The sequence below is a fragment of the Silene latifolia genome, chromosome Y (assembly GCF_048544455.1).
Source record: "Silene latifolia isolate original U9 population chromosome Y, ASM4854445v1, whole genome shotgun sequence".
Taxonomy (NCBI): Eukaryota; Viridiplantae; Streptophyta; class Magnoliopsida; order Caryophyllales; family Caryophyllaceae; genus Silene; species Silene latifolia.
In genome coordinates, this window is record NC_133538.1 from 429,678,520 (window position 1) to 429,702,315 (window position 23,796).

Here is a 23,796-nt window from a genome sequence, read left to right on the forward strand (position 1 = left end):
TGATAAATCACATGATTTTAGAATTCATGTGAATTAGGAAAAGTTGTTTGGTTGCATAAAGGAAATGCAATTCATCTAGGCATTCCCACTTACCTAGGGGGCCTAGGTAAGCAACTTCTCCATTATGGAGGAATTAGAGTTCTAAGGTAATTCTATTTCATGTGAATTTGGGTAACCAAACAAGTTACCCATTTTGCAATTCATATGAATTGAAATTCCTGTGTTATTTAATGGGTAACCAAACAACCCCTTAGTATATCAATTAATTGCTAATTTTATTTACATAATGCTTATTTTTTTCCCTTCTAATCAGATACCATATTGAAATAATAAAGCGCAAAAGCGAAAAAAAGCGATAGATCAATTGGGAAAATTACCTCTGGGCATGGGGATAACCATAGCTGCTACAGGAGAACTATTCTAGAATGAAGATAGAGTTGAAGGAGATAGGAAGCAGATAAAGAAACGTAAGAAACAGATGGAAACAGATGGAAACCTAAATTCTAGCAATATTTAAAATCATTTTTTTTTTAATTTAATTTATCCTAGTCATCTTTCCTAAACCACGTCAACATTTTCCTATGAAAATTTACTCGATATCTCAAGTTGGGGCGAATTGCACATCGGGTATAACTAATGGGGTTAATTTGCACGCGTAATATGTTATGCGCTAATTTCAATTTGCGTAGTAAAACGCCGTTTGAAACTTTGCCAATTCCCCGCTATGCAACCTACAAAAAGCAATCCATCAATTGACATTAGCACTATTCGACCCATTTGCTTAAAGGTTGGTACTATTCGATCCGTCGCGAGTTTGCGACGGCTATCTCCGTCACAAGCAAGAATTTGTGTATTATGTGTGGTTTTTTGATCTGGGTATACTTTTCCTTTTCCCAAAACATATGATGATTACCTCACAAGCTTATTTCGCTACTTTTTGATTCCAGATTGCAATTACAATCGCCGATTGTCGTCGTCGTCGTCATCTCCTCCGTCAATGGATTCTTCAGCAACAATGGCGATCAACCTAACAAGCTCCTCAAACAACAGTAATCATTTCTTCATTTTCTTCCCTTTTCTTCTTCAAATTAGTGTCATTTCGTGTCTTTAATTTACTCAATTCTTTGAGTTGTGATATTGTGAGTACTCAGTAGCTAAGGTGATGATTTAAGGTTTTGGGAGAAAAGTCGATTCAAAACCTTTATAAGTCGGTCGATTGATTGTTTTTTTTTTACTGTCAATGTAGTAATTTGCTCAAGGGCACCAGAATCTACTACTGATGGTAAAACAAGTTAAACATTGCTCCTGCAAAGTCCATTTATGAGCAAGTTTAACGGGATAAACGGAGCACTTTCGAGTTCTTTTTTATCCTACATTGAGTGATGCATCCTTTTATCGTTGGCGTATATTTTCCTATTTTTTTGCTTTCGGGTTAGGTTTTCGTTTGAGCAGGTGAACATGTCATATTGGTTGATGAATTTGTTGTATGGAATTGAGTTCTAGTATATTTCTATCGTTTAATGTCGAAAAGGTGACGACCTGAAACCTGACAGATGTTTCTTTGATGATCATCTAGCTATTCTAATGGCTAGTAAACCAGTTTTAATTTTAGTTAGATTAATGCAGTTGTTTAAAGTGAAATTTCACAATTCGAGTATGTAGACATGTGGTAGTATTGTTGTATTGTTTGAATTCTGTATATTTATGATTTTTATCATCAATTTCTTTAATGTGGAAATGCCGACTACCTAAAACCTGATGTTTCTTTGATGATCATCTAGCTAATGCCGAAAAAGCCTGATTTTTCTTGTATTTAGATCAATGCAGTTGTTTAAGTTATACAAATAAAAAGCACATGAGTTGTTATATAATAATTTGAGTGTGAAGTTTGGTCGATATTATACTGGCAAAATCAGCTTTTTAGCTCAATGGTAATAAGAATCAAATCAGTTATGGTTTTCGAAGTATGTTTTTCTGTTTAGAAGTCCCTTGCATTGTTGCATATCATTACACATAATGTTGTTGAAAACTTATGTGACTTCATGACTTGCTCTTTTCTTATCGCTCTCCACTTTGATCCAAGGAGCAATCCCTAAGCAACAAAATCACGTTTTTGCTTATATTTTTGGTTATTTTCCAAAGTTACTCTATTGCCTGACCATTGACTATTTACCAATTCTTCTTAGTAAATCGAAAGTGCTTCTTTTATGTGCAGAATGGGGGCGCAACAAGCTCCGAGGAAAAGAATTTGCGCACTGAAATAAAGCAACTCTTGAAAGAAGCCAACTCCTTGACTCAGTGGGTATCATATTGGTTTCTTACGTTTTCTTTTTCCATAATGTGGCGTATAAAAGGAAAGGGAAAGTTGGCGTATATTGAGTGATTGTTAACCCGGAGAGATTACCCTCTAATCCTCATGTTTTTGCTTCCTTGCTTCAATCATCGCTTTCGCAATGGAAAAACAAGGTAATAGTCAGTCATTATGTAATCAAAGCCTTCACTTTGAGGTTAAAGAATCATCTTTTGAATGAAGTTTTTGGGTTATGAAACATTGCAAGGAAAGGAAGGAGTTTGGCTTAGGTTACCATCAGAGTATTCGGAACTTCTACCAGTAGCACTTAAGGTTAGTTCGTCTTTCGGTACTTTAGCTTGATCTTCACATGTTGTATCTGTTTTGGCCTGGTAGCATTAAATCACCTACCTTTACTTTTGGTATTCTCTCGTGTGCACATTCCATTTTAATTTTAGTATTTTAAATTACAAAATTTAAGTATGAAAATTAATGACCGATTAAAATAGTGATATCAAATATGATTTATTTTTAATAATGGATTTTACATTTATAAAAATGTTAAAGAAAAGATGTATTTAAACATTGGCCCAACCCAATACCTATCTAAGTCGTCGCATATGCGACCCAATCCATCTGCCCAACTGGTCTATGGCAAGCTTTAACAACTGTACAACCCACCAAAGAGTACTTTAAAATGAAGGGAACTTTTTGTACTACTTCACAAAAATATAAGGAAAACATTCCATTACAAGCAATAGAATAATCCATCCCAGCACCTACAAAGACATCCTGTTGTACACAGAGTACACTTGTACCATCGAGGACAACATATTGAGACCTTTGAGAGCAACGAGAAGTCGAGAACCAACACCAGAAATCTTAATACCAACACCTATATTAGATTTGCACATCAATAGAGAAGGGAAGAAAAAAGAGGTCTTCATCAGTCTTACAGATGTTAAACAGGTACCAATCACTCCTGGATCACGCTGCTTCAACTGAGCCGCTGATTTCTTCTTGTCGTAGTTTGAATCACCGTCTACAAAATATTCAGCTAGAACAATTGCCTTCTTCATTTTCTCCCCTTTTCTTCATCAAATTAGTGTCATTTCGTGTCTTTAATTTACTCAATTCTTTGAGTTGTGATATTGTGAGTACTCAGTAGCTAAGGTGATGATTTAAGGTTTCGGAAGAAAAGTCGATTCAAAACCTTTATAAGTCGGACGATTGTTTGTTTTTTTTTACTATCAATGTAGTAATTTGCTCAAGGGCACCAGAATCTGCTACTGATGGTAAAACAAGTTCAACATCGCTCCTGCAAAGTCCATTTATGAGCAAGTTTAACGGGATAAACAGAGCACTTTCGAGTCTTTTTTTCACTGATACAAGAACTCTTGATTACTTTGATGATGAGTATGGAGGCGTGATTGTTAACCCGGAGAGATTACCCTCTAATCCTCATGTTTTTGCTTCCTTGCTTCAATCATCGCTTTCGCAATGGAAAAACAAGGTAATAGTCAGTCATTATGTAATCAAAGCCTTCACTTTGAGGTTAAAGAATCATCTTTTGAATGAAGTTTTCGGGTTATGAAACATTGCAGGGAAAGGAAGGAGTTTGGCTTAGGTTACCATCAGAGTATTCGGAACTTCTACCAGTAGCAGTTAAGGTTAGTTCGTCTTTCGGTACTTTAGCTTGATCTTCACATGTTGTATCTGTTTTGGCCTGGTAGCATTAAATCACTTACCTTTACTTTTGGTATTATCTTGTGTGCACGTGTCCGACACTAGATATTTGAAACAAGAGCAGTATAGCATTTACAATTGATCTTTACACGGGTTATTAATGTTTGTGCTAAGGGCACACATTAGAAAAACCGATACACTTTTCATGTCGCTGATCAGTTTTTCTTAGATGATATAGGTTTGCATGTGCTTTTTGGTGGGTTTTTCTATGATTGTTGATGCTCTGTTTTAAGCAAGGTTATTCGGAATCGTAATCGTAATCATAGTATTTCGTATTTGGTACTTAAACGCCACTTAAATGATACACTGATGTTGATGATCAGTGATGGAGCCACTGGGTGCAAAATCTGAGATATTCAGTTACTCCCCCGTCCTGGTCATTTGTTAACCTATTTTAGTTTGGGTGTCTCAGTTAACCTTTCTATTTGGGGAATGCTTTTGATGGCCTATTTGATCCTCCACACCCAATTTAAGATTCGAGTTTAAATTATCTCTACTCTGCCTAAGGCCACAGTTGATTGTTGAGATTCACTTAATGGATTTATACCTTAATACACCTCGTTAAAGCTGAACATCTAAAGCCACAGGAGCAAATGGAAAGACACATAACTGACTTAATAAAAAAAGGTAGTTGTACATTGAGTGTCCCATAATAAGCTGTTGCTTCACATATTACTACTCTACGCGCACTTTTTCTTTCTTTATAAACTGCAAATGCCTCTTTTTTCCCAATCTGTTATGAATCCTTTTGACTTCTCGCAGAGTCTGTGAGATGTAACTGGCGAAGAATTTAAGATGCTCATAGATTTCCTTAAGAGTTTAAGCATCTTTGGTGACAAAGCCCCGCGAGAGCATGTCCAAGAGCTTATGGAAATAATTGAAAGCCAAGCTGATCTCGATGCAAAATTCAATGTTAGTCCCCTATTTGATGCCTTTATCAATGATTATAATTTAGAAATGATCGTAACGTGACATGTTGGATATTTTCTCCCATCTGGTTTTATTCTTATCTGCCTCCTTTTTCTTGTGTGTTGGAGCTCTTAGAGGTGCTATAAAGCATGTTTTGGGTGCATAGGGATGCGGAGTTTTTCTTTTGTTGCAGCGTCTGACCATATTCAAAGGCTTATATCATGCATATATATTTCCATCCCCTTTTTCATGGTAAGTATTTTCATTGTTTTCATTTTATATCACTTATCAAATATGTTTATGCTCTTATATATAATTCTCCCATATCACAAATTTCATTTTTTATTCTGGGTTTTTTTTGGGAAAAATCTGTTCAAGCTTTATTCTGGGGTTTTTTATACGTTATGAACATGGAAATGCATTGAAGCTTATATCGTCTGTCAAAGGATTGTTATACATGTATTTAGTCTATTCATACTTCGCTTATGTATAGGTTTTGCACTCTGGGATCTCCAGGTCATTAATCTAGGCATTTGTTTACCTTTAATTGAAGTAATCGTCACAAAGAATATACTCACTGCATCTCAATCATTTGTTTACCTTTTTAAAAACAGGATGACATTATAGAATCTACTAAACTTGGTGTACCAAATAAGATCCCTTTTTTATTTTTTTTTTATTTTTTTTTGGGGTTCTTTCCTTTGTATTGGAGTATTATTCGTTTCTTTTGTTGCTGATGTTCTCTGTTGTATCAATCTTTGCTGTTGTGATGTGTGTTTATTGAATATATAGACTAACTGTGTTTGACTTGGTGTAGTATAGTAGGCTGAAATGATGCTAAGCAAAAAGCAAAGGAAATGACAAAACTGCACAAGGAAAGGGAGAAGAAAGCTCAGGTTTGTCCTCTTGAGTCTTAACTTTGGATTTCGTCGTTATTTCGCTGTCATTCCAGTGGCATGGTCTTCCATATTGTAGTCTTTCTGGTCTACAGTCAAGTCATTCATATTATTATTCTATTTTATTTTACCATTTTAGAGTTCTCTAAAATGACATACATGCCCACCTGTAGTATGGGCAGAAATGTGGGAACATATATTGGACAATTTTTGTATCATACAGGAATGTGTTTTTTTATCCTCCCTATGCTCCTTAGTTAGACAGCTGCGGATGGTGTTGACACTGAGTCTTGGGTGGGGTGTAGACATGCAGCAAACTAGGGCTACTTCATAATCTTGTTTTTCTAAATGAGACCTCAATCACATGACAGTGTCATGGCCTTCTTTACGTTGGATTCCTAATGGTGATCAATAAGTATACGGGAAAGGAAATGGTGGAGATGCAGCAAACTAGGGCTACTTATCAAAGTTAGCCATGACTTGCAATTACATCTCAAGTATCTTTATCTCCTTTATATGTAGAAATCTATAAGACGTCTTCGTGTTTCACCCTCTTACTACGTGACGTCTTCATGTCCCTCATGCATAGAAACCTATGGAAGTTCTTTTCGCCTTTTTCTGTATCCAATCTTGTGCAGAGGATGTGGTTCACCTTTGAGCAGCCAGTCTCCAACTCGTATTGTGAATCCCATAACCTTCATTTAAGCAGTTGTATAATTTGTGGTAGATATTAGGAAACTGTTTGTTTCATGGGTCTGGACTCTGGCCACTCAATATGACATTGTTGAGTTTCATTTTTTTTTTTTCAAAGTTTTTTTTACTACATTCAATGGATATATACTCTTTTTCCTCATATTTGCCATTAGGCCTCGTGGTAGAGAGTGTTTTTCTTTCAAATTTTTCTGCTGTTGGAAGGAGTTAAATTTTTCTCTAGGGAGGAAGACTGATACCTCTATTTCGGCCAGAGTCTTTTACTTACCAGAGGAAAATCTGGTTTCAGGGCTTCATCTTGTGTAGTGGCTGCAAGTGGAGTGTAGATAGTCACATTTCAATATTTGTATTTAATAGCAAGTCGGCAACATTATATTGTTTTGCCTGACCCAAGAATTGCATTTAAGGTTTGCTACTTGACAATATAAAGAATGTAACAATTTAGCGAGTTATTTTGCTTTATTCCATCATAATCATAAACCCAAGAATATTGAGACTTTGGTTTGATAGTGGAATACTTGGTAACTGAATTGTTTACTTTTCCAATGCTGCCATATTTTTTGAATACAGCATGGAAACTTTAATATTGGGGATGCAGAACTCTGAGCAATTTGTTTTGGTGATTTGTGTGAGGAGGATCATCTGAATGGTTGCAAACTCACTTTTGTTGCAGCTGGTATGTTCTTAGTTCTCTATTTCACTCGTAAGTTTTCAAGCAAATACATTATAAACACACATCCAATGATGAGATTGTAGTACGCTCGATTAAGTCTATTTGAGGTAGCTTTGAAGCATTTGCATTCCGTGGAGCATAGGCAACATGTCTGTTGGGTATATGCATGTAGTATTCCTAAGCTACTTAAAAAAACTAAATTGGTGTTTTATTTACAGTTCGCATCTAGGTTATCAGCGTAATTGTGTAACATTTGCTTAGTTACTGCACTGATGGCATACCTCATTTACAGGCTTACTGTAAACTCAAGGGAGGATATGACATGAATCTTGACTTAGTTATATCCTTATTAAATATTTTACAGTGGCAGTGACAGTGACATACAACAGTAACTTCAGATGCATGATTAAACAAGTCCTTGTGTTGTTTCAGGGAGTCGTTGCTCCAGGGATGACGGTGAATTAGCTTGAGGCCATTGTATGTGTTCAGGCCATCATGTTAAATATGTATTTTCTGCTTTTATTTGATTGTGGAATAGTCGTCATCATCGTCTTCGTGTGCATGCAGTTTTATGAATTTGTAGAACTGACTGAACTGTACTATGCCGGCAGTCATGGGATGGACATTATGAGCCCTGTTAAAGGCTCTGCCTTTAATGGGCACCCTAACTGTATCAAGCTAACTGATAGGAAGGTATTTTTTTTATTTTATTTTTGTAACGGATCGACTATAAGAAACACTTGTCGGAATACCATCATAGAGGCAGAATATTAATTTACAAAAAGGAGTTGTAATCAAATAACGCTAAAATTATCCTAAAATCCGTTGTGTGATGCTTTTGGACAGGGTAAGGAAGCTGTTTTCTTCCATCCTGCGAGTGAGTTTTTGCCTGTGATCGACAAGGTATTGCAGACACTATTAAGATTATAAAATTCCAGGGAATAAAATGAGACTTGTCTGACCAGCTAAAGCTTATTCTTTGATTGCATCTTCATCTGGTGGATTCATATCTTGTGGATTCATCTGGTGTGGTGGAACTGCTTCAATTACACAGTGGACGTAAAGTTGACCCTCGCGCTGCCACCAAATCCAAAAATTGCTTCTGGTGCAACAATCAAGGTAGAACCAGATATCGATAAACACGGTCCATCATGGAGACTTCTTTAAGGATAGTGTAGAGTGTTTTCAACAACATAAGCGTGATGCTGTGGTAGCCAAGTAAAGACAGAAGTCAGTCTCAAAGTAGTATAGAGTATAGACCATCACCACCCAACAAGATGGCGATAGTGTTGTAGCCGAGTACCATTTTCTTCTGTTTCCTTTTTTTCTTTTACAAATGTATTTACAATTCTTGTTTCTCTTTTTGTTTTTTAGACATTCTAAGTTGCCAATGAGATTTTGAGGCTTAAGTGTATGCAGAGCTAACAAATTAAATTAAGAAGTATAATTATTTTAAAAAAAAAAAATCTAATCCTAGAATAAGATTGTGCTTTATAAATAGCTTTGCGTGTACTTAGCACTTGAGTAGGAACAAAGGAGATACGGGTACAGATGATTATCAAGTACAAGTAGAAAATTGCACTCACCTCGTCCCGGTCATTTGTTAGTTAACTTTGATTTTGGCACAAAGATCAAGAGAGAGAAAGAGAGGAGGGGCCATTTTTATGTATTATTATTGAGTGACCCGTAGAAAATAGGTAATGCGGATGATTATATTCAACTTAAAAAATAGGGGTTTTTGATAACTACTAACTTTGTACTACACTGTTTTAAGAACTTCTCTCAAAATAATTTTCGTTTTAAAAATAATACCAATAAGTTTGATATTTTTGATAACACTACCAAGTCTCATCCAAATCTTAATAAAACACAAACTCATCCATTTATTTTTGAATTTCCATCTTAAAATCCTTTAACACTACCAATACTACCGTTTGTCAATCATTTTGGGGCAAAATCTCTTTAATCTGGCTTCATCTAATTCACTTATCTAAGGTAGAAAGTTACTTAAATTTCATCAAAGTAACTAGTTAAAGGGATAAAATTTAATACTTAAGATGAAAATTAAAAAAATAAATGGCTAAGATTGTGTTTTGTTGAGTTTGGATGAAATTTGGTAGTGTTTTAAAAAAAAAAATAACAAACTTAGTGGTGATAATTTTTAGATGAGAATTTTTTTGGTGGTAGTTCTTAAAACAGTGTAGTACAAAGGTAGTAGTTATCAAAAAACTCTAAAAAATATTCTCAATATATAAAAAGTTAAACAAATAAATGAGACCCATAAATAGAATAGGTAAAACAAATGGCCCTTACGGGAGTAGTGTTTTTTGGGCCTTCTGTTATAGGAGTAGAAAAGGTTAAAATAAAAGGGCGAGTAGTACCGAGGAAAAAAGGGAAGAGGTGTAGTAGTAGTAGTAGTAATAGGAAGATAAGTGATTACAATGAGAAATTAGAAAAAAGAAATGGAAAGAAGGGACCGGGGGGATGGGGATGCGGAATTGGGGGAGGGGTGTGGGGAGGGGGAGACGAGAAGGAGGAAATGCTAATGGGAGGATGACCAATAGTAGGAGGAGAATACGAATGGGGTGACGGGGAAAATGATGGAGGTCGATAAAGGGAAACAAGGGGAAACAAGGGGAAAGAATAAGAGTTATGTAGATCAACACTATATCTATATGTAAGAGATATTTGAGCGGATATATTATTTCGGTTGTCAACTACCTTAATCATAATTTGAGTATTTGACAATGTGAGATTAATAAGAAAGTTTTGCAATATTATGTTACTAATCTAAGCGACTAAATTTTGTGTTGAAAATAGATAGCAATCAATCCTTATCTGAGCAAGCTAAATAGTAAAAACACATTAACAATTCACTGTTAAAAATTAAAAGTTAACCAATTTTAACAAACACAGTTAACAATGATTGGACTCAGACCGACAATGAATATTTTTGACAAATACAATTAAAAATTGATGATAAAAACTCACAAATTCACATTCTTAAATCTAAGTTTTGATCAATAGTAACAAACATAACACTAATTGTAAAAAACTTTCGACTTAGGTTAAATGTACTTCATTCATGTGAGGGTTCTACACAATACATTTAATGATTTCATGGCAGTCTGTCGATTTCAGAAAGTAAATGAACTTGGATTTTAGACATTATATGTCATTGTTTGGCTTCCAAAGACGTAAAATGTAAGAATATAATGGGCTAAGCTGAATTCTTATTGTCTATACAAGGAGGATGAGAAAAGGGAGAAGAATGAAGAGAAAAAAAAGTGGGGAGGGAAGAGAACGAGGAGATTGGAATGAGGAATGAGGGGAAGAGGGAAAGCTAAGGAGAGTAGGACAAATAGTAAAAGAAGAAGGGGAAGTCAGAGAATACAAATGGGGAAAGGGGAAAGTGATGGAGGTTGACGAAGAGAACAAAGGGGAGTAATATGAGAGCAAGTGGAGGAGAAGTGAAAATGGAAGGTATAAGGAGGAAGGGGGAAGGGGGAAGGGATGAAGGTTGAGAAAGAGAGTAAGGGTAAAGAAGAGGAGGTAGAGAGGGGAAAATGAAAGAATGCAGACGATAAGAGAAAAGGGAAAGAGGAAGGAAGGGGGAGGAGAAAGTAAAAGATATAAAGGAGGAGTACTTGAAAAAAATGAGAGAAGTAATATGAGAGCAAGTGTAGGAGAAGGGGAAATAAAAAATACATAAGAGGAGGATAGGGAAACATAGAAGGTATAAGGAAGGAGAAAGGTGAAAGGGAAGGAGGACTACGAGGTTTAAGAAGAGAAGGTGGTTTATAATGCGACGTCATTGAAGAGAAAAGAGGAGATAAAGAGGATGACGAAGTAGAGGGTGAGGAAGCTTGGGGAAAAGAGAAGGAAGAAGAAGAGGAGGAGGGATAATGTGAAAAGAGCGATTAGTATGAGGATGAAGGGGCGGAGGAGGTGTGATATTTACGTTACTTCGCAAAGTACAATATAATACTAATGTCGTAAGTACTCAATAGAGACAATCGTAATCAGATATCATTTCTTTCGAATAAGCATAGAGAGACTAGACATATGAGAAGGCATGAAGACATGAAAATAGAAAGGGGGGATGAATAGGAAATGGGGCAAGGAGGATGATGAGAATAAGGAGGTGGCAACGTTAAAGAGAAAAAAAGAGGGGGAAAGAAGAGAACGAGAAGAAAGGCGAGAATATTGATGGGAAAAAAGATAAAGGTCGAGAAATAGAATAAGGGTAAAAATAGGAGGTCAGGAGAAGGAAATGGAAGGACGTGAACCATAAAAGGAAAGAAAAATAGGCAGGATTGGGAGGAAAAAGGGGAAAATATGAAATAGTGTTACGTGAAAAAATTAGATGAGTAATAATATGAGAGCAAGTGGAGGGGGAGGGGAAATAGAGGATATATAAGAGGAGGATATGGGGCATGGAAGGTATAAGGGGTGGGAAGGGAAAAAGAATGGTGGTCGAGAAAGAGAGTAAGGGAAAAGAAGAGGTAGAGAGAGGGAAATAAAAGGAAGCGAACGATAAAAGGAAAGGGAAAGGGGAAGGCGTGGAGGAGAAATAGGAAAATATAAAGGAGTAGTACGAGGAAAAATGGGCGGTTGCGTAATATAAAAGCATCTGGAAGAGGGGGGAGGGGACAAAGGATATAGAAGAGGATGATGGGGGTAAATGAAAGGTATATGGGAAAAGGAAGGGAGGAAGTTACGGAGAAGGACCACGAGGATAAAAGAGAAGGGGAATAGGAAAGAATTGGATGAGGAGGAGGAGGAGGAGGATAGGGAGGAGGGCGGGAGAGGAAAGATAAGAAAAGGGGGTGAAGGGGTGGAAAAGGTTACAGAGGAAGAGGAATATAGAAAGAGAAAAGGGAATGAGGAGAGAAATGGGAAAAAGAGGAGATGAAAAGGGAAAGAAGGGGAGTAGAGGGAGAGGATCACAAGGAGAAAGAGAGAAATAAATGGGAGGAGGATGAGGAAGAGGAGGACGAGGATAGGAGCGGGTAAGGGAGGGTAAGAAAAGGAGAAGAAGGAGTATGGAAGATTGATTAGGCTAATTTGATGAACCTATCAGATGGTCGGAAATTAAATTAAATTAGTTTTACCATAAAGGGTGATGTGTTTGAGGTTATAAATGATGATAAAGGCGATAATGATGATGGTGGGGAGGAAGACAATGACGATGCTGATGATAAGGAAAGGAGAATGATCATGATGACGAAGGTGGCGGTGTGTGTACATAAACCTACATTTTAAGTGGAAATGTTCGGAACTTATTACAATTAGAGTTATGTAATAGTTTGAACCAAGTCTGATATATGTGTTTTGTTTATTTTCCAAGCATATACCACTAATATTTGTGTATTCCATATAATTGTGTTCTTCAATACTTAACCATCCAAACAAAAGGCGTAGTTTTTTTTCCTGATATTCACGCTTTCAACAAAGCTAAATAATTTTTTATGTAGTCGATTCAACCATCAAAACCATGAAACATCAATAGTTTCACTGTGAGCGCCACCCAATAGGTACGTACAATCGGACAGAAAAAAATACGATAACATACACATAAAACGTAAAAGATTAAAATATCTTGGGAGGACCCGGCGCAACGAGAAGACGAATAAAAAATGGGAGAAGGAGGATGATAAGATGGAGGAACATAAGGAGGCGACAACGTTAAAGAGAAAGAGAGAGAGAGAGAAAAGAGAGAGAGAGAGAGAGAGAGAGAGAGAGAGAGAGAGAGAGAGAGAGGGGGGATAGGGGAGAAAATGAGAAAGGGAGTAAATGGAGGAGGACAAATAGTAGAAGGAGAAAAGGAAAGAGGACAATGCAGATGCAGGGAAGGAGAAATGGGTGAAGATCCAGAAAGAGAGTAATAGGAAAGAAAAGAAGGTAAGAGAAAGGGAAATGAAAGGATGTGAACGATAAGAGGATATGGAAAGAGGGAGGAGAAGTGAAGATATGGAGGAGTACGAGGGGAATGAGAGAAGTAGTATGAGAACAAGTAGAAAATGAGGGAAAATAGAGGATATATAAGAAGAAAATAGGGAAACAAAAAAGTTATAGGGGAGGAAGAAGGTGGACCACGAGTTTTGAAGAGGAGGAGGTGTAACACCCCCATATTCAGAGGAGCCTTAACTAGGCCTTCCTTATCACACAAGGGCGTTACCATCTCGGTTGCCCGAGGAAAGCAGTTACCAAACGTCAATAAAAGAACTATTAAGTTATATTACAAGTGATTCAAACCAAAATACAATACAAGGTACAACTCAAAGACTACTCGCTATGACCATCACGTCTCGTGAAGACTCATCCCCGCCCGGACTCCAGCTATCCACGACATCAACACCTGCTAAGACCGACTGCTCACCATAAGGGATCACGGCAGACACATAACAAACAAACAACACACAAGGTCGATGACGAGACAAGACAAGACAACTACAAACGACCATACAAGCAATGACACCAAATCCCAATCGCAACCTCAACAATCCAACCAAACTCACATCGATCGTCCACCGGACCGATCCCCCGATGGGGGACCGCAGCCGTTCCCACCTAAGCCCCGCTCATCATACGAGCGATAACCCTGCTCATTAATGTGCACATCCCCTTTCGTGGCGGGTTCCACGAAGGGCGAAACTAGGGCGTGAAACCACTCCCGCAAGTGACTCCACTCAGCCGAGGACGCACCTCGAGAACCATCAACAACAATCACAACCACAACACAATACAATTACTATGTCAAGCAACCACAATACTATCACAACAACCGACACACTAGACGATCTACAGCAACTGAGTAGGCGAACCTACCTTTACGCATCCGCAACCAATCCATGCCGACAAACACAACATCCAACGCACAAGCAAAGCCTATTACCATCATGCAAATATCTATTACTACAAGCAAAACCCTAACTATGGAAACAAAGGCACGGATGATGATTATGACATACCTATTAGGGAGAGACAAGGCAAAAGACCGCTACCCGACTCAAGGGACGCCCTCCTAAGGCATAAGAATCTTCAAGAGACATCCATGGAGGTTTTGAGATGAAAGGGAAGGGAAAGGGGCGACCGAAGGATAGGAGGAAAGTGGCGGAAGTGATATGCGGATTTAACAAAACGCGATATAAAACCCTCGCTGAAATCCCGACACTCGATCGAGTACCCAACTTACTCGATCGAGTGGCCCCCTACTCGATCGAGTGCCCTAGCTACTCGATCGAGTAGCCTCTACTCTATCGAGTACCACTCTTACACGCAGCTCAAACAGGTTTTTGGCATACTTGTCTAAGACTACTCCCGTTCCCAAGGACAGTCAAAGATACCCCCGAGTAGTCCCCAACTCCACTCCACCAAACTGGATGCGGTCCCTCTGTACCTATCCCCTGAGCGTACGCCATCTCGTGCATGTTCCGGAGTGTCAAGGTAGATGACACTCTCTCCGCTAGGTAACTGGATCGCGTCTCCGGGGTGTCGAGGTAAGGGTAGTACGGGAAAGGCTACTGCTGCTGGCGTGCTCTTTGGTCGTGGCCTGAGACTCCGAGGCCCTCTCCCTCACTCGACGGGGCCCCCTCACCACTCTGGGTCTCTCCACCCTCTGGACCTCCGCATTCTCGCCCTTCGTCGGCTCCGGCATCTCCCGGAGGATCGTGCCATCATTGAGATAGGTCTCGGGGCGGGGGTGTATCCTCATCCTCCTCCTCCTCCTCCTCCTCATCGTCCCCATCCACACCACCACCGCCGCTCTAAGGGCTCGTGGTGGGAGGTGCTCGTGAGCCGGAATCTTCATCCAACTCATACCATACACTCTCCATGCTAGGCTACTGTCACCAAGGTTCTCAACCATTTCAGGTCGAGATAGTATTCACGATCCATGGTAGGCACAGGGGTAACTAGAGGCACGTATGCCGAAGAGGCCTCAAAAGAGGTTAGCTTTTCAGCTAACCGAGTGGCAATAGCACCACACTCGTATCGAGAAGTAGAAGAAGCCATCAAGGCAAGAGCAAAGACAAAACTATGGAAGGAGCGTTGAAGACCACTTTCTTGGTCCGCTCCAGTTCGTACGACATCGAAGTAAGACCTCATGGTTGTTCAACTTACTGATATCCTTTCTATCATAGAGGAGGTTTGAAAGAGAACGGAGGAAGATTCTCAAGGTGATGTCTTTGAACGTCGTTAATCGATATTGCTCGAGGTGGGAGCTTGCTTCCCAGTCAAGCAAGGCATTAGGCGGCAGACGCCGCACTCAGCTGGAATGTCGGTGATGGAGTCCTTGGGAGGCTTGGCCAACCCAAGGTGAGAGGCAAACAGGTCCATGGTCAACAAGAAGCTGGTATTCATCAATCTAAACTCGACAGTCTGACCCGCTGGGTCATAGTTAAAAGAGCTCATGAATTCTAGGGTAAGAAAAGGGTAAGTGTGCTTCCTTAGCCTGTACAAACCCGTAAACCCCAAGGTCTCGAAAATATGACGGACATCCGTCTCTATTTCCAACTCTTCTAGCACACCGGTGTCTATACACTTTGTGGGTCTCATCTTGCGTTTTTGTAAAGCTACAAAACGCTCTCTTTGCTTAAAGTCAACGAAAACAACAGAAGGGTACTCAGAAACTGCGGGTACTACCGGTCCACTAGCCCCCCCCCCTCTCAAGTGGATCAACCCTTCCCCGTTTACTCTGACGGGTTCCAAGGTTTAGTCTCGGCATCTGCTTTAGACATACGTTCAAACAATTTATATAAACATGCAAGCATATATTTCATGTAATTTGAGTTCTATATACTTGGTAAGTTTACTAATTCATCAACCGATTCCATATATGAAGCACATAAATCATGCCACCAAACTTAGATGCTCACTAGGTACACACCAATTTACCAACAATTCTCAAAGATGTGAAGCACGTATTTCACGTTGTTACCTTGAGTATTAAGATAAGTATACATGCTCATTAGCAGTTTCTATGATTTCAACACACAAGTTCATATTATTACTACTCATAAGCCATAGTGGTGAAAGTAATTATCATGGTGGCCGCATATGTTCAGCGAATTTGAATACCCTATCATGCTTCTAAGGGTTGTTCTAGTACATTGCTAGTTACATGTTACTAGTTCAAGAGAATGAATAATTTATGACAAATCAATATCACCCTTCACTATTAGTTAAAACAACTCAATTAAAATTTTCAGACGGTCTTTACAGCTGTGAAAATTGTGGCATGTATTCATCAATCATTGTTTCTATTATCATATTGAAGTTCAATTCATGCTTATATTGTCAATTACAACATCAGTTTTCAAATTCTAAGTCACGAATTTCTCATAAGACACTTTTAAGACGGAGTTTTAAGGCAATTTTCTAAGGTGATAATCATCAAAATTCATTCTTCCACATGATGTAAACAATGTATAGTACTTAATTCCATCATCTAATCAATGTAAAACAATCAAAAATCAATTTCAAATTTGTAAACCCTAGAAATTTCGATTCCAACTATGTATGTTTCTAATCTAATCTACAGCAATTAGTCACCAACAAGCATGAATAGGAGGCATGTGGATCATGTTTCAACCATCAAAACAACATCTTACTCATGTGAATCGAAATTTTCAGATTATGTCACTATTTTAACACATTCAAAGTAATAAATCACATAAATTGAGAAGAATAACATACCTTGATTGGTTAGCAAGATAAAGAAACGAATTAACAAGAAAATCAACCCCCCAAGAATCACTACTAACCCAAAAGAAAGAGAGGATTTGAGAGAGATTAAGGGATTTGAGAGAGGTTAAGATGGTTGTGTCGAAATAGGGAGGAATAAGAAGAAGATATAGGAGGATTAGGGGTTTTAAGAAAACCCGTAGAAATCATCAGTAAATAACCTACTCGATCGAGTGCCGGGGGTACTCGATCGAGTACCACCCTACTCGATCGAGTAGGAGCTAAATCATCGAGTAATCATGGGAATTTTCCCACATCCCGACATCATAGCTTCCTAATTAGATCGAGTGAGGTCTACTCGGTCAAGCAAGCACTCGCACTCGGTCAAGTATAGTTAAGTACTCGAACAAAAATATGAAGTAACTTTGAAGATTCCTGCAAAAACAACACCGCGTGTCGATTCCAACTAAGTTCGGAATTCGACACTAATCATCGCATTCAATCACGTTTTATAACCATCGTCACACAAAATACAACTCTCCAACAACTAAGAGACATATCCCGTTACGTTATACAAATTACCCAACTCGGTCTACCACACCGAGTTATGTATAAACCTAGCCGTGTCATTTTATTACATTTAAACTTACTTTACATGCTATTACTAAACTCGTGTTTACCTCGAATTGAAACGTATAGTTCACATTAATTCCCCATATTTACTTATCACATAATTATATACTTTGCCAATCACTTAATCAATTATGCCTTACATGTTATTCTAAGCAATCTATTTTGCATAATTCAAATATTTCGCAGCGGAAAATTCCAACTAGCTAATAAAGCATATACACATTACCATATACCGTGATTCGAATTATTACTCATCCATACTATAATTATCATAAATTTTATGACAAACACTTACATGTTCGCTACTCATATTACACATTCAAATGCACACTTTCACGCATCTCCATGACGTATAATCTCGTCACATAACTCCTAGCTATCCTATAAGCTCACTAATCATCCAACGAGCTTCAATAATCCCGTCACTAGTTCCCATACTCGGCCCAAACATTACTATCACACCTCTATTAATTCTAACAAAACTTAACCGGAGGTAGCTCCGGCACAATTAACATACATAGCGCACATAGACACACGGACTCCACCTTCCCATCCCATGTGACTGGCTTAAGTGTCATGGGGCCAAAATTTTGAAATGAGGGCGCCTACTCACCCAAAATCTAGCATCAGCCGGGGCTCCCATTACACATACACCAGGTTCATTTTATTAGACTCTCTACCTTCATTATGTTCATTTGTTACAGGTTCCAAAATCGTCGCTCTGATACCACTTTGTAACACCCCCATATTCAGAGGAGCCTTAACTAGGCCTTCCTTAGCACACAAGGGCGTTACCATCTCGGTTGCCCGAGGAAAGCAGTTACCAAACGTCAATAAAAGAACTATTAAGTTATATTACAAGTGATTCAAACCAAAATACAATACAAGGTACAACTCAAAGACTACTCGCTATGACCATCACGTCTCGTGAAGACTCATCCCCGCCCGGACTCCAGCTATCCACGACATCAACACCTGCTAAGACCGACTGCTCACCATAAGGGATCACGGCAGACACATAACAAACAAACAACACACAAGGTCGATCGAGACAAGACAAGACAACTACAAACGACCATACAAGCAATGACACCACCCCAATCGCAACCTCAACAATCCAACCAAACTCACACGACCGTCCACCGGACCCGCCCGCCAGCTGGGGGGACCGCAGCCGTTCCCACCTAAGCCCCGCTCATCATACGAGCGATAACCCTGCTCATTAATGTGCACATCCCCTTTCGTGGCGGGTTCCACGAAGGGCGAAACTAGGGCGTGAAGCCACTCCCGCAAGTGACTCCACTCAGCCGAGGACGCACCTCGAGAACCATCAACAACAATCACAACCACAACACAATACAATTACTATGTCAAGCAACCACAATACTATCACAACAACCGACACACTAGACGATCTACACAAGAATCGAGTAGGCGAACCTACCTTTACGCATCCGCAACCAATCCATGCCGACAAACACAGCATCCAGCGCACAAGCAAAGCCTATTACCATCATGCAAATATCTATTACTACAAGCAAAACCCTAACTATGGAAACAAAGGCACGGATGATGATTATGACATACCTATTAGGGAGAGACAAGGCAAAAGACCGCTACCCGACTCAAGGGACGCCCTCCTAAGGCATAAGAATCTTCAAGAGACATCCATGGAGGTTTTGAGGTGAAAGGGAAGGGAAAGGGGCGACCGAAGGATAGGAGGAAAGTGGCGGAAGTGATATGCGGATTTAACAAAACGCGATATAAAACCCTCGCTGAAATCCCGACACTCGATCGAGTACCCAACTTACTCGATCGAGTGGCCCCCTACTCGATCGAGTGCCCTAGCTACTCGATCGAGTAGCCTCTACTCTATCGAGTACCACTCTTACACGCAGCTCAAACAGGTTTTTGGCATACTTTTCTAAGACTACTCCCGTTCCCAAGGACAGTCAAAGATGGTCAAAGGGTACCTAAAAGGGCGGGTATTACAGGAGGTGGCTTAGGATGCGGCGGCATTAGAGAGAATATAGGGAGACAAGCAGGAGGACGAGGTAGAGGGTGAGGAAGGTGGAGAAAAAGAAGGAGGAGGAGTAAGAAGGTTTAAGAGGAGAAGAGCTATTAGTATGAGGAAAGGGAGGAGGAGGAAGAGTAATTAAATAAAATAAAAATATTATAAAACAATCTTGGAAATCAAGGAATTTATCCATGAACTGTTTCAGAGGTGTGCCAGTGTGGCGTGAGACTAAGCATTACTAGGCGTGTTGTATTTTCGTTAGTCAACGTTCATTTTACCTTCTCGTATTGTTATCAAGTTCTTTAAGTCTTATTGCCATAGAAAAACCTGACTTTGCCATAAAAATCCAATGTTAGCTCACGTATGAAACGTCAACAATCAAGATATCACAGTAATTTGGTTTAAAAATGATTTAACTATCAATAAAGTACCATAACAATAGTTTAAGTTTAAGAACAATCAATGTGGAAAAGAAATATGATAGGATATGCATTAAATGTCAAAGTTAAAAAGATCTTGGGGTATTCCGTAGGAATCGTGCAAAGGGAACTAATATACCACAATGCCCGCGTAAATATACAACCGGAATATCTTCCCCAAACAGTTTATTCAAGTAAAATATATTATAAAGACGAAATTGTCTTGGGGTACCGTGCGCAACTGTATACATTGCAATCCAGTTTTCGTAACTTGCAGGACAATTACCTATTTTTGTAGTATTCGTTTAACAAAATTGTGTTAAAGCTAATCAATACGGTTTCTTTGTTTAACTGTATACATTGCAATCCATAGTACTCTAGCATCTGTTTATCCTATTATGAGTTCTAGGCCTATACGCTTCTTACCTCATATAGATTTTCGGAAAATAATTTCAATGTAATCGGCCCTAAAAGAGTATACAAAGTCAGACGAAACTGAGAATGTCCGTTGTCCAGACTTCAAAAATATTTTTTAAAAATATATTTATCAAGTCGAATATATTATACATGCAAAACTATCTTGGGGTACCGTGCGCATCGCGCATGGTGCAACCAACTAGTCACTATAAATATGAGAAGTGTAGTCATTTGAGATACACATCTTCCATATATCTCTACTACTTTTCTATGATAATTTTGAGCATACCATATGAGTTCCAACTCTTAATGGTTGAGTACACAACTTTTAGGAGTGTTGTGTGACCTTGGGGGACGACGCCTATATCGATTTGTACCGTAGTCGGGGCAATTTCGTTTCTCATTCAGTGGTCTCCATACCACGACACAACAACAAATATTCTCTAATTATATCTTCGCCCCTATAGTGATACTATATTTCCAACATGCAACATTCCCTTTGTATTAGCAATACAAAGAGGTTGTTTTCTCGAGGGAATTAATAAAAATTGCATTAAAGAATCACATCGAGTAAGTGCTACTTCACAATTCATATAACAATATATACTAATTTTAGCGAGTCATTTTGTTTTATTCATCGAATGAAACAAAAGGGAGGAGAATAAAACCTTATCGAGAGCGGTTTGAAGAGGGCTGAAATAAATCGCAGGAAGAGCAGCAGGAGAAGAAGAGGAGCACCTTACGATAGTCAAGCCTTTTTTTGGAAAGAGGGTTTGTAGAAGTAGAAGAAAAGATGTTGAATCTGTTGATGGTGATATCAAATATACGAAGAGTGGTACCATGAAATGCAAACGCCATTGACATCCCACTCCTTTCTCGCGCCAACCACTCCTTTTCTCTTTGGGCCTTCCACTTTAATTACCTCTAGCATAGATGTTTGATAAAACGGTCTCATAATCAACGATATATATATATATATATATATATATATATATATATATATATATATATATATATATATATATATATATATATATATATATATATATATAAGAGACTTTTTTTTCAGGCAGAGACTCAACTTGAAGTATAAAACACTTTAAAATAAATAAATAAATAGGAGAAAAATTTAAAAGATAAAATTCAGTGAAAAATAAAAATATCGATAAAGTTTTATGTTTGGTTAAAACAATATTAAATCATAATCATAATTTTATCTAGGACTGGGCACCGTCCAAAACCGGCCCATAGTCGGTTTGGACCGGAACCGGAATCGTCAAAAATCTCGAACCAGAACCGGCCCGGATTATAAAAATTCCGGACCGGGACCGGACCTGAAAAATTCTGGTCCAAGACAGTTCACGTTAACAAAGGTCAGATCATTTTTGGTACTCAAGGGCCTTTGCTATTGCATCTTAATTTTAGCTTCATCGTAATATTGTTTTCCGCAGAAAATTGTAGTAGCACTTTCTCGGTTTTAGGCTGCAAACTATTACAAGAACCGTGTTCCATTTCCTTATCTACAACACTGTTCGTTTGTAGCAAGATTGATTTTGCAATCGGTCAAGGATGTAATCTTAGAGCATCCGCAAAGGTGAGGCTCCCCATATTTTCTCTTTCCTTCTCTTATTCGTCCACCTCATTTTCCACTGACTTTTTCATTTACCCTCCCCAAATTATATTTACATCTAGGGTAATTTGATAACTTATACCTTGAGTAAGTCACTTTTTCAAATTTTATACCTAAGATAACTTTCTTTAAAATCTTATACCTAAAATAACATTTTTTTCCAAACTTGATACCAAATCTTAAAAAAATCCCTAAATTAGTGATTTTGCCCTTACTAATTTGATGGTTTTTAGTGGTGGTAATGGTGGATGTGTGTGTTAATAGGTGAGGCAAATGATGACAATGTTTAATTAGCAAGGGTAAGATTGTCAATTCAAGGCTTTTTTTTCAGATTTGGTATGAAGTTTGGAAGAAAATGTTATTTTAGGTACAAGATTTAAAAGAAAGTTATCTTAGGTATAAGATTTGAAAAAGTAACTTATTCAAGGTATAAGTTATCAAATTACCCATACATCTATGCAATAATGGGGTTCCCCAACAATATTAATTTACACCTAAAAATTTGGGAGCCTCCCCAAAAGCAACTCAAAACACTTTACTTTTTCTTTGGGGACCTTCCCTACAAATAGAGGAGCCCTATTTGTTGGGAGGGTGTGTGCAATAATAGGGTTCCCCATTTGAGGAGAGAGAGGGCATATGGGGAGTTTAGCTTCCCACCTTTGTGGATGCTCTTAGTTACCTATATCTGTGTGTTCGCCTATACCTTAGAAAGTTAAACTCATTTATACCTTCCTCACCAAATAAATTGAAAAAATAACACTGTGTTTTCAGTTAAACATGTATGTATACAACAACAAGAACAATGACATTACCCCAGTATTTTCAAATTTCACATGTAAATTACAACAATAACACTGTGTTTTCAGTCAGAAGATTGAATTCACTTATCATGTATATCCAATCAAGAAAACCAAAAGGCAAGCATGATGAATATTACAAGAAGTCAACAATCATCAAGAAACCAGTGTCTCTCATACAAAACGAAACATCAATTGAATCACAGCGGTAAAATTTTCCAGAAAATGACATAATTCAAACCCTGAAAATCCAATATCCTAAATCATACTTCGATCATCATTAAAAAAAAGCATAACGAAATTGTACTGAAAGTAGAAGATGAATGTAATACTCCGTATTTATGAGTCTTTGGGTACTCTATCGAGTAGACCTTACTCTGTCGAGTAAGGGTAAGTTGCGTTTTAGAAAAGTTTCTGATCTGTTGGGTACTCGATCGAGTAACTAGGATACTCGATCGAGTAAGGGGGTACTCGATCGAGTACCTTGGGTACTCGATCGAGTAGCCGGTTTACGGGGAGTTTTTCTCGGGTTTTGTTAATTATGCGATTAAGATATATAACCTTCGTCGTCATTATTCTAAACACTTTTGCAAAACCTAATTTACTGATAAAGAGAGAAAGCAAGTACGTTCTTAATCCTAATCGCATCGTTAGCAAATCCCGGAGTTTGGAAGGTCGGTTCTCATCGTTGGTTATATCGTTGAGATCCTTGCGTCGAGGGTAAGATCTATGTACCATTTTTGTTGTCTTTCCTTTGATTTGGTTAAACCCTAATATGGGGATTTGGGGGTTTTTGAGTAGTATGTGATTTGGTAGCATTTGTATGTTGTATGATAGGAGGAGGTTTCGTAGAGGAAGCTTTTGATACAAAGCAGAGAGACCGTCGATAGTGTGCTTTCCAGGTAGGATTTCCTACTCAGTATTAGTCCCATAATGGGATGATTATTGATGTGTTGAGATTGATTGTTTGA

General features: G+C 38.4%; 1 protein-coding gene across 7 annotated transcripts; it reads left to right on the forward strand.

The window, feature by feature from the left end:
• Positions 1-816: 816 nt before the first annotated feature.
• On the forward strand, positions 817-8,723 carry LOC141633223 (nudix hydrolase 8-like). 7 transcript variants are annotated; one of them, XM_074445665.1, is made up of 13 exons: positions 817-1,049; positions 2,216-2,466; positions 2,559-2,623; positions 3,550-3,803; positions 3,895-3,960; positions 4,799-4,948; positions 5,081-5,197; positions 5,763-5,841; positions 7,123-7,228; positions 7,658-7,702; positions 7,793-7,918; positions 8,072-8,128; positions 8,280-8,723. In XM_074445665.1, exons 4-6 carry the CDS (start codon positions 3,624-3,626, stop codon positions 4,805-4,807), a joined length of 255 nt encoding a protein of 84 aa, XP_074301766.1. In that variant the 5' UTR covers positions 817-1,049; positions 2,216-2,466; positions 2,559-2,623; positions 3,550-3,623; the 3' UTR covers positions 4,808-4,948; positions 5,081-5,197; positions 5,763-5,841; positions 7,123-7,228; positions 7,658-7,702; positions 7,793-7,918; positions 8,072-8,128; positions 8,280-8,723. The 7 variants fall into 7 exon arrangements, with proteins under 7 accessions (XP_074301766.1, XP_074301767.1, XP_074301771.1 ...); XM_074445666.1 differs by having other exon boundaries at positions 858-1,049; positions 2,564-2,623; XM_074445670.1 differs by having other exon boundaries at positions 879-1,049; positions 2,564-2,623; positions 5,074-5,197; positions 5,768-5,841.
• The last annotated feature ends 15,073 nt before the right edge of the window (positions 8,724-23,796 follow it).

Excerpts from the sequence above, each read along its gene's own strand:
- LOC141633223 (XM_074445665.1), top strand. The coding sequence starts at position 3,624 with ATGAGCAAGTTTAACGGGATAAACAGAGCACTTTCGAGTCTTTTTTTC. Across the intron at positions 3,804-3,894 it reads TTTCGCAATGGAAAAACAAG|GGAAAGGAAGGAGTTTGGCT; the intron begins GTAATAGTCAGT and ends GAAACATTGCAG.